Genomic DNA, 12,414 nt, shown 5'->3' on the forward strand with positions numbered 1-12,414 from the left:
ATATTGAAGGACAGAATGATAATGTAAGGAAAAATCGCTATGTTCTATCAAAGATAATTGATCATCATCATCATCATCATCATCATCATCATCATCATCATCATCAGGTTCATTTTAAGGCAATTATCTACTTTAAAGAACTGTAGTATTTTTTTAATTTTTCAGAAATGAGATATTGTTTAAATTGTTGGAAAACTATGTAATATCATAAAAGTAGTGAACCCTTATCATTTTAGGCACAAACCGCCACTGATAAGAGGAACAGAGATTGAGAATAAGGTCTTAGGAAAATATTTGGGCTAAAAGGGATGAAGTTGCAGGAGAATGGAGGATGTTACACAACTCAGAACTGCAACCATTGTATTCTTCACCTAACATAATTATTTATTAGGAACATAAAATCCAGACGTTTAAGATGGACAGGGCATGTAGGACATATGGGTGAATCTGGAAATGCATATATAGTGTTAATTGGGAGACCTGAGGTAAAAAAGACCTTTGGGAAGGCCGAGACATAGATGGGAGAATAATATTAAAATGGATTTGAGGGAGGTGAGATATGATGGTAGGGATTGGATAGGGAGTGATGGCGGGCTTATGTGAGGGCGGCAGTGAACGTCAAAGTTCTCTAAAAGCCATTTATAAGTAAGTAAGTAAAGTACAACATGTCCACCACTGTGGAGTAACTGTTAGCCTTCTTGACCATGAAACAAGCAGGCCCTGGTTGTAATCTGGTCGGGACAAGGAAGCAGAATTGCTGGGTAACTTTCGGCATTGAACCTCGGACTTATTTCACCTTCATTAGTATCATTTCCGTTAATCATCTCCATAGTTTACAGATCGACCAGGAGGACATGGCGGACATGGTTCCAGGATTTGCCTATAGGCGGTATGTATCTGTGGGAGCTGCACATATCTGACAAAGCCACAGGGGCTTTAATAAGCAGACTGTGGGTGACCGGGAGAATGTAGCTTCCTTGGATAGATAGATGGCACCTTGGTGAGTCGTGGAATCGTTGGTGACATGTTTTTCTGATTGACGATGCAGCAGATTCAGGCACATGAATTGAGAACAGATGCCATCGATCTGAGGAGGCCGCAGAATAACATCACAGCCTGGCGTAGGATCAAATCTTCAGTCAGAACTGAATGCTGATTTGATACGATGACAACATACAATCAATCATGTGCTTGAAAGAAGCTATTCTAAGGATTTCAACAATCATTCCAACATAAGGAGATTGCACAATAAGCCTATGGCTGTGGTGCTTGCCTGTGGGTCCTCCTCCTCCAAAAAAAGAAAAAAAAAAAAGAGGGACATTGTATTTATGAGGGACATTCCATATTTTTTTTACACTCACCCAGAACCTCTATGCCTTGGCACATACATCCACTTTCTCAATATAGTCTCCGTTAAGCTGTACTCACTTGCGCCACTGATATGGCAACTTCTCTAGCCCTCCTGAAACCATGTTTTCGGTGTTTGTCACACCCATGTCAGGACAGGACAGCGGCTTTCAATTTCTGGAAGTTGACGAAATGAAGTCCGTGCAAAGGTTTCTTCATAGGTGGTTAGGAGGGACCAAGTCAGGAGAATACGGTGGGTGTGGCAGCACCTGGAATCCTATTTTGCCAGTGGCAGCCGTGGTTGCCCAACTCGTGTGGAGACGAGCTTTGTCATGTTGCAGGAGCACACCTTTAGTCCATTTTTCTGGCTGTTTCTTTTGAATTGCATGATGCAAGCTCCGAAGGGCCGCCACAAATGCCGTGCTATTAATGGTGGTCCCTGGTTCGAGCCAGTCAATGAGGATAATTCCATCATTGTCCCAAAAGACTGTGACCATGTGTTTGCCTACTGATGGCGCTATTCTGAACTTCTTCGGCGTGGGGTTGCCTTTATGTTTCCACTGCATTGATTGATTGGGCTTTGGTGTCTGGCTCATGGTAATGGAGCCAAGTCTCATCACCAGTCACAAATTTGGCCATGAAGCCTTCTGGATCCTGGCTGTGGCAATGAAGGAGATCACTGCTCACGTCCTTGCTCTGTTGTCTGTGTGCTGCAGTCAGGGGCTTGGGTACCCATCTGCCAGACACCTTCCCAATCTTAAGATGTTCATGCACTATGCGGTGCAGAGTGATTCTAGCAAATCCTGTGGCCGTTTCTGTTCCGAGAATGTGATGCATCTGTTCTCCAGGATATGCCGCTCCACTCTAGAAATGTTGGCTGGCGTTGTCACAGTCACTTTCCTTTCAGAACTGGTTCCCTTTTCCATTGATGTGCTGCCACGTTTCCAGCAATCCACCAAGTTGTACATGGTTTTTCATGACGGTGCATGCTCACCAAACACTGCCACCAATCGCCTGTGAATATCTGCAGTGTTTACACCCTCTTTTCACAGAAACCACGTCGTCCAGCACTGTCCTTGATGATCACTCTTCATGCTGTCCACTCATGTAATGACAGGAATTGGGAAATGCGCTGTAGTTTGCAGGAATTACATTCCTCTGTATCATGCTGCCACCTGCGGGCAGACCAATGTACTACATGCTTGCAACTGTAATGACAAGCCAAATAGTGGACCATGGGAAGTGGGAAATTTGAAAGTGCAAATCAATATGGAATGCCCCTCATATGTGTAAAAGAAAAAACAAACAAATGAATTGAATTGCAGCACTATAAATGGAATCTTATGCATGAGAATAAGGAATATATACATTTAAATGTTTCAGGAATATGGAACCTGGTTTTATATTAAAACGCTATTTTTATTGTTGTAGGGATGAAAATTTACTGGTTGTTAATTTGGGTAGTGTGAAGATTACATCTTTACCTCGAGATCGTACTTCTCCCAATATTCGTGCATTGCACAGTCAAGGAACTACAGAGGAAGAGATAATGAAAACCATGATGTCGCAAAGTTATGACCGTTTTAGGTTGAACCTGGAACAAATGCAGGTTTGTTTAGTGATATGTTTTGAAGGCTATTTACACATGTTTATAGTTTGATAATATTTTAACGTCATGTGATAGTATTTCGATATTTCTGAACAGAACTACTTGAAGTTAAAAAAAATGAGTGTCGTGAAGGTGACACATACTCTTATTATTATGATGTACATTTTGAAACAATTTAAATAAAAGATCTAGGTACACATGTATTGTAATTATTTCTAATAGTTTTTCTGTTTTTAAAAAATTACATTTAAAATTGTTATGAATGTTAAAATATATTAGTAGTTTGTAAAAGGCTCACTAAAGGGAATTTTACCTTCTTTTAATAATTTAGTTTAGAGATTCATTCGTGTAAAACAAAAAATGTTTTCACTTTTCGTAGTTGTAATTTGTAGTTGTAAAACCTCTATTATCCGTCACTAGATTATCCATCGCCTAAAAAGAGAGCATGATTTATAAGTGGTGCATAGTAATGACTTATAACTGCTCCTGTTTGCTTTATGAATTGTGTTTACCATGATCATGTGACTTTGCTGCATGCATAATTTGCATACTGTTCTCACTTTCACATCCTTCAGACTGTCATAAAAAATTTCACTTCCCATCCACTTGCTGGAATATTTCTTAGTAATTACTAAGTTTAGAATGAACATAGAAAACAAAATTAGTTGTGAAAAAGCACAGAAAATAATCTCTTATTTAAAGCATCTTACATGGCAACAGATAGATTTAAGTTCATAAAAATTTATAATGTTATCCTTTTTTTTAGATTAAGCATTTACTATGTCCCATCCATTAAAACAGATAATCGAGGTTGTACTATATATATATATATATATATATATATATATATATTTCTCTTGGAAAATCATCTTTTACACAATATTAACTTATCTTTCTCACTTTACAATACATCAGTGGTCAGCAGGTTATGCAGTTGTGACGTCGGAGCAAGTTCAGTCTAGATGAGCACCTGAAGAGGAGCACAGCAATCGCATAGAGGCAAACTAGTACAGTTCAGTGCCACTTGTGTAATTGCCAGTTTGGGAAAATTCGTTAATTTCCAAGTTAAGATTTTTATGAATGTGGGAATATTTATTCTTATTCATGGAGTATGGGAGTAATGGTAAAGGAGAAGATTTAATTTATTGTGAGGTATTTCAGAATATCAAGAAGCTCAATTTATAATGTTATTATTCAACGTCTATTCATTGGCATAAATATGGCAAAATGAGGGAGATGATCGGCAGATGTTAGTACAACAATTAAAAGACAAGCTGTTAAGTGTTCTGTTCCATTCCACTTTACAGATCTTACTGTAATCATTTTGTGTTCATAGAAATTCTTCTCTCAATATATAGTCGAATTTAAAACAATTAAAATATATTAATTTACAATGCTATAAATACTATCTCGGATTACCAGGTGCACGAAATCAGATGTACTGATCACTGTAGTTTTGATTTGAAGCGTATCAACTCTCCTTCTTTCACTTAGAGCTCTGTATGCCGATTTTCTTAAAACAGAGCACAAATGCTCAGTGGGATGATGTCACTGAGCACTGATCTTGCCAACCAATGCAATACATGATATAGGAAGTTTACCAAGGAAAATGATCAGACTGTTCTCGAATTTATGCTTCATTGTCTGGTTTAGTTTTCCACTAAAGCCCATTAGTAGTTTTTTTTTTTTTTTACTAAAATTTATTATTCTATTTCATGTGCATCATCACAGGTAAATTGACATGTATTCACTGAAAATGAACAAAATCCAATTAATAGTTCAGGAGAAATTGCTGTACACAGAGGACGGACAGCATGCCCAAAACCATTTGTTTGGTATGAGGGGTTTGAAAACGTGTATTTCCGTGAAGACCTCGAAATTTATTTTCTTGCAGCATCACAATACAGGATGTAACCTTATCAACAAATTTTGAGGAATGATAGCTCACACACAGAGTATCAGTTTTTGTTAAGGAACATGTGCTTGATGACACGTCCTTCATGAGTTATGCATCCTTTTTTAGAAATGCATTCTGCATTACCCATATTGCGTAAGTGTGCGCCTTAAGTCCACATAATCTCTATTACAGTGCTGTAGCTTGTTGTTGGTGTATGTGATGCGCCTTCAGTTCATCTTATCATTCTTGTTACATTGCATTGTGTACTTAGGTTCTGTGTAGTACACCTTTAGTCCATCTTATCTCTATCTCACTGCAGTACATATTGTAACTTTGCTGCGTCGCTCCCTGCTGTCCAAGACTGACTGACTTTCTGTTGGCAACTCGCGCTTTTATTACTACACCACATATTCTGGAATCTTTGATTCGCGTGGCTTTTTGGACCTTCGAGAGCAATCTGCTTCTAGGTGCTTCCTTACTTCCGCCCAGTCACAGTAACTTTTCTCCCCCCTCACTCCATATCGTGCTAGCTTCTCGAGTTTCTGTCTCACGCCTTCCCTCTTGCTACATGTGCACGCACACTCCTGAGGCAACCAGAAGAATCCAGAATGTGGTGCCACAATATGTAAGTTTGTTGTGTGTAGTGTGCCTTCAGTTTTCTTATTCTTATCCAACAAATCTAAAGGTACGGTCACACGTCGCTACTTTTGCAGCGCTACTTTTATACTGCAGCTGCAAAAGTTGCGTGTCGTGTTCACACGTAAGCCAAAAGTAGCGCGCTGCACGCTACTTTTCGTGCTGCGCAACCCGAGTGCTGCAAAAGTTGCAACTGGAGGTTGCGAGTCTGTTCACACGCAAGGCGCTACTTTTGCAGCCGCAGTCATGCTGCAGGTTCCCATCTCCGTGTTGACTTCTCAATATACATTTTGTGGTTATGTTCGCATTATTAAGAAACTCATGCAAAAGCTTCCTTATCTATTATTTGCTTTTCTGTCATATCTAGTATTCAGAAATTGACATTATTTTGACTATAAAGCTTTTAAAAACGCCTATATACTTAAATGATAACCAACAGTATATTCACGTAATCAATGTTGGCAACCCTCCTGTTTGGAACTACGCTATGGAAAATTTAAAAAATGAATTATATCGTCACCAATTATGCTCAGACTGAGTTGTATATTTAATAACTGTTACAAATAATTTATTTTCATCACATTTAACATTAAAATATATCCAAACAATAAAAGTATCATTGACACATTTGGGTGGTAACACTGGTTGCAACCGCAGCAAAAGTTTCAACAAAACCGATATCAAAAATGCTGCGGCTGCAACCCTGAGAACCCTGTTCACACGTCACTACTTTTAAGTTGCGCGCAGCATGGAAAAGTAGCGGGCAGCAGGTTCGGCAGCCGCTACTTTTCGGGTTGCACCGTTGTTCACATGTCGCAGTACAAGAGTTGCGCAGTTTTTTGTACTGCAGCACTGCAAAAGTAGTGACGTGTGATCGTACCTTAATACAACCCAACCATGCTTGACAGAGTTTGTATGATCAATATTGAGAAGGTGTCAAAAATGTAATGAAGTACCTGGCATTCAATTTGAACAGTTATTGTAAATCCTCAGAACATGCGTGAAAAATTACATTTCATTTATGCAAAAAAAAAAAAAAAAAAAAAAAAAAAACAGGGATTTGACTTTTTGGTACATAACTCCTTAAGGATTTGTCATCGAATAAATGTTCCTTAACAAAAAATTATCTTTTCTGTGTGACCTATTACTTTGTTACAAGAGGCATATTCAGAAAGTAAAGATGAAAATGCAATAAATAAAACAGAATTTATGTACAAAGTCGAGAATTGAACCTGTTTATATATTTCTACATACAGTTTAACTATTTTTCTGCATGATTGCCCTTGTTGTGAAACAATTTGTTGAGCCTGGGCTCAAGTCCTTGTATTTCAATGCCATACAACTCCTCTGCCTGTGCGTGCAATCATGTAGTGACCTCGTTTTTTACTTCGTGTTTATCAAATCTCTTGCTGGCCAGATGTTTCTTTAGAAGCAGAAACAGGTGTTATCACTGAAATCGAGATTTGGACTATGGGTAGGTTGGTTTACAACTTCCCACCTAAAATTCTCTAACAATTCCCATGTGTTTTTAGTGGGTTATTTTACGATGTTGTATTAACATCTCAGGTTATTTAGCGTCTGTTTTTGCATTTTGTAATGAAATTAAGAATGATACTATATGATACTTTGGTGTCATAGATTCCATGAATAGTTTCACAGATGTCTTTATGGATTTCCTTTGATCATTTAAAGTAGTAACTACACATGCATTCCAAGAAGAAGCAGAAAACATTGTTGTATTTAATTACATTTCTCATTTTTTAGAGATGTTGGAGTATGAAGTGAATAGTTTTTTAAAACTCTGTATTTGTTTTCCTTGTTTCTTTTGTAGATTCTAATAGCTCTGAAGACAGAAAACTGGCAAGATGTTCTGACCAGTAACCAAGTAACACCCATGCATTTACTCCAGCCCACCAATTTAACTATTCAGTTGGACAAATGTCTCTTTACTGATGATCCACGTCTTCCTAAACTTAAAATTAATGGCAGTCTCCCAAATGTGGCAGTAAATATCACAGGTGAATGATTTTTCTTACTATACCTATTTACATTACTATTACTTTCTTGGTGCAGAAAATGCAAAGGTACATACTCATGCAATCAGGCACATACTCATCCAGAAGTTTTATTTGGGGGCTATCCAATATAAAATAAAAAGTCTTTCAAAAAGTCATAATATATAATAATAATAATAATAATAATAATAATAATAATAATAATAATAATTCTTTATTTATACTGGCAGAGTTAAGGCCATAGGGCCTTCTCTTACACTCTTCTCTTATGTGTGTCGTGCTTAAGTATAGTAGGTACAAAATAGTGATTAGGCTCTGAATGATATTTTAAAAGAAAGAATATATTTAAATTTCATGTTTGCTCTATTTACAAGTCACAGCAACAGTTTTCGATTCTTGCGTCAAACTATCGTGTCTAACAGGAGTGACAGGAATATGGCAGTGAACAAACAGCAGTGATATAGCTGTAGGGCGCTCGTTTTTTATCCTGTTTCTTAGCAGAGCTTTCATCCTGTGATTGTTTGGAATGAGCATTCGACACTAGACGTATGCATGGGCAAGATTGCAAGTATTTGGAGCAAGGAATATAGATTTAGAAAGAAATATCACAGCTATCCAAAACCACAATATTATGGAAATGATATGTAGGCTCTTTTCTGTCCATTTGTCACACAATATGGCGAATTCAACTCTTACAATGACCATTGCTTGTGTATTAAGCTAAATAGAGAAGTTGCCTATTAAGTGAGTTTATCTAAAATCTCCTAATAAAGCAGTTCATTGCTATGTTGATAATAGGTTTGTTTTTGCAGTAGTTTCCAATGATTTGAAACCATCGTGAACATGTGTGCATTGACTTAAAGAACAGAAAAGTCAGTGTGCACCAGTGAGGAAGCTACGGTGTAAATACTGGGTAGGCTGAAAAAAATCTGCTTACCTTACATATTTTGTATAAAGCAGAAGTTTCTTTGCTTTTTTATCAAATTTTTTTGTGACAGACCCTACAAGAAGATGACCACTAATTTTCACTCCCAAACAGAATACAGGTAGAACAACATAACTTATTTATCTTAGAGCACCCTCTTAGGCAAGAATATTTCTTATACCAGTACCATGAAAATTGAAAATTTATATTTTGTCTTCTTCCATCCAATATTTTAATATGTAAATGTGGTGTCAATATCCTGTCTTTGTAAGCACATTTTGTTTCATACGTCCAACTGGTTCTTTTTTAATTCTACAAATGATGACGTCAATGTTCTCCCAATATGAGCCATTTCACACAAAATTAATATGTAACACACACATGCATGCACTTTTGATTAAACTGACATTCAACAACGTAGAGTATTCACAGAACATCAATATAGCGCAACATATTATTGAGGCTAGCCACGTTCTGTAGTGAATTGATATCCCCTCACCGTCCTCTCCTTAAGCTTGTGAATCAAGGTCGTAGCCATGCCTCTAGAGACTTCTGCCACAAGCCTCTAGCACTCAACTTTCCATCCTGTAATGACTGCCAACAGTGAACTTAATATATATGGAAGAATCGGAGTGAAAACAAATGATGCGATAATCGTTATTACGAACTTACAAGTTCGTTACTAGGTATAATGATTCAAATTTTTTGTGTATGTTAAGTCTCAAAAGCCTCTTAAGAACTTCTCCATTGATGTGTGTATGCTCATGATGGTTGCAAACCATCAGAAATTGTTGCAGAAACAAACCTAATGTTGTACTGTTGCTAGAAATGTGTGGATATTTCCATTTTTGCTTTATTAGTCACTCACTGGCATAGTAATAAGTGACTTGTAAACTTTTATGCACTCATTCCTAGCAACAGCAACATGAATATAAAATATACCATAACTTTATATTATATATTAAAATATGCTAATATTTATAATAATAGTAATATTATAATAATAAGAATGATAATAATAGTAATAATAGGCCTACTTATCTAATTAAACACATTGTGAACAATTTTCAGCCTTTTTTATTTGTTCTGGAGACCTGACTTAGGACCTCGTAGAGTGAGGGTGATTGTGGAGTACTGGTAGAATGATGATAATGGTGAAGGGAAATGGGAAAACACTGAGAAAACCCCCTCACGCCAGCTTTGTCCATTAAGAAATTCTTTCATAACCCAGACGGGATCGAATCTGAGACACCACAGTGGAAGGCAGAGATTTATCAAGAGATGTTGAATAAGATTTTGTATTATACTCCTGCGTAAATGAATTTAATTCACTCATGAAAGTTAGTGCACTCAGCATATGCCTTGTGTCTTAACATTCGTGAATAAAATTTACTTTTAGTCACTTGTATAATAAATAACATTTTTAGGGCATAATGCCTTTGTTATTCTTGAATTTTTCTGAAAGATTATTGATTAAGAGAAGAAGAATGGGGAAAAAACTGATCTCCCATAATATTTTTCTATATTTTCATGGTGATGATCGTCACATGTTATTTGTATGGCTGTAACACGTGGTAAGGTAATTTCTTTTTCAGTAGTTTCATAAGATAAAGTTGTTGACTGTATGTTTCGGAAGCTTTCTTAAGATTCTGCGCAATATTTCAATATACATTTACTGCATTTTCTGCATAACCAATAGCAGAAGCTAAATTATGAGCAGGATTTTGAAGAGATAGTAGCAGTGTAATTTCAGAAACTTTTTCACACACAAGTAATGAAATTACAAATTGTCCTTTTCTAAAAACTCAGAAATATTGCTGCTTTAATAGAGAATTGTCTATTAAGTTCAGCTAATTCCTGAAGACAGAAAATAATTTGAAACCATTACGGCATCTTGAAGTTGTTGGTTCTGTCAGAAATATTTGTCTGTCTTAGAACTTCGTTGCTTGTTAACCTAATGTTTATTGGTTGAAATATGTTGCACCAGAATCTCTCGAGTAGATGTCACTTTAAAAATGACACAGATTACAAAATAATACTTTAGTATCGGTTAACAAACCTTCATCCTTATAATTCTGAAATGTAACTTTTTAATTCTGAACTAGTTGATTCTGTTTCTTTCGGCATATTGTAACTGTTACCGTTTTCAGTGATCAACTTGATGAAACTGAATATAACAAAGTTTTACATGTGATTGTTGAGATATAGGTCACATGATTACAAACTTAAAAGTTCAAACATAATAAACTATGTAAATTGGTCTTTATTTCACCATGCTGAGCAACCTAAACAATGGCTTTATTCACAGCAGTGAGTTAAAAATTTAAGAGGCATGATGGGGCCGATAAGCTAATTACTATAAATGACAATTTATTACATGTGCCGTCTATGCTTATCCTTATTTAACAAATATATTGGTTATACAATATTTTGTTACATAATATATTTATTTGAACGTTTTCGGCTCTATGGAGCCATCATCAGAAACAAGCAAGCCCATATGTATGGTGTGAGTACACTATATGTTGCCGTACAAGTAAACTCAATTAATGTTAAAATTAAAAAGACATGTTTCTATTTAAAATCAATAATTGTGAGGCAGAAATTACAATATAAATACAAGGCGGCTCTATGGGCCGTGATAAAATGTTACAATTGCTGATGATAAAATTAACTAAAATACTTTAAAATTGTTAAGATCAGAATTAATAGTCGTCCAGTTTGATGGTTATGTAGCTTTCCATATTTGGTGGGAGCTGGGGTGACAGCTGTGGGGAAGAAAGTATCAAATGTAATATCTGTATTCAAAAATTTCAATGATGCTCGTTTCCAGAACAAAGTATATACATACCTCAATGCTATTAATGCCAAGATCTTAATAATTCACATGAATCTATTACAGAACATCTCGTGTAGAGATTTTATATGTACGTAAGCGCACGGAACAGTTGTTTATTAGTTAAAAGTTTGAACTATTAATTGTTAAGAGGGCAAATTTATACAAAATTAATAAGAGAAACATAAATGACTGTGTCTTAGATTGAAAACTGTATGAACTGTAACTTACTATGATGAGTGAGGATGTGTTCTTGAGTTCACTGGAGGCAGAAAGCAACTGGTCGATGCGCTCTGTGTACAAAAATTACGTAAACTATGTCACAGCTGATGGTGGAAGGGGGGGAGAATAGTGGTAGGTTGAAAACCCATCACGTGTACTGTGTGCGTTCTGATTGAATAACGGATTATATAAATTTGGAATGTGCTCATTTAAGAGAGGAATACCTAATTTTAATGCCCGGGCTATATGAAAATCTTCTGCTGCAGTGATATGCGCGCAATTATTTAAAGGGAGAATTACACATAATGTTTCATTGATATTGGTTAATTCGTGGCCATTCTTAATAAGGTGGGTCGCGAATTTAGATTTTCTCCTGTTGTATTTTACCCAATAAAATTAACGTAATCGACAAGCATCAGAACAAGGGGATATATATGCTACAGTGCAAAAATTGCCCTCACAAATACATAGGACAAACTCGTAGGAATTTTAAAACCAGATTTAATGAACATGTCGCAGATTTCAAATACAACAGGAGAAAATCTAAATTCGTGACCCACCTTATTGAGAATGGCCACGAATTAACCAATATCAATGAAACATTGCGTGTAATTCTCCCTTTAAATAATTGCGCGCATATCACTGCAGCAGAAGATTTTCATATAGCCCGGGCATTAAAATTAGGTATTCCTCTCTTAAATGAGCACATTCCAAATTTATGTAATCCGTTATTCAATCTGAACGCACACAGTACACGTGATGGGTTTTCAACCTACCACTATTCTCCCCCCCTTCCACCATCAGCTGTGACATAGTTTACGTAATTTTTGTACACGGAGCGCATCGACCAGTTGCTTTCTGCCTCCAGTGAACTCAAGAATACATCCTCACTCATCATAGCAAGTTACAGTTCATACAGTTTTCAAT

The 12,414-nt window shown here is 36.4% G+C and overlaps 1 protein-coding gene across 3 annotated transcripts in view; it reads left to right on the plus strand.

Moving 5' to 3' along the window:
- Positions 1–12,414, plus strand: part of Vps13 (vacuolar protein sorting 13C) — a 157,821-nt gene that overhangs the window by 32,927 nt on the left and 112,480 nt on the right. For all 3 annotated transcript variants that reach the window (XM_069818432.1, XM_069818433.1, XM_069818434.1), the window contains exons 13-14: positions 2,779–2,956; positions 7,321–7,507. In XM_069818432.1, coding sequence (XP_069674533.1) covers positions 2,779–2,956; positions 7,321–7,507 — 365 coding nt within the window. The remainder of the gene's footprint in view (positions 1–2,778; positions 2,957–7,320; positions 7,508–12,414) is intronic.

This window comes from Periplaneta americana, chromosome 2 (assembly GCF_040183065.1).
Source record: "Periplaneta americana isolate PAMFEO1 chromosome 2, P.americana_PAMFEO1_priV1, whole genome shotgun sequence".
NCBI classification, from domain to species: Eukaryota; Metazoa; Arthropoda; class Insecta; order Blattodea; family Blattidae; genus Periplaneta; species Periplaneta americana.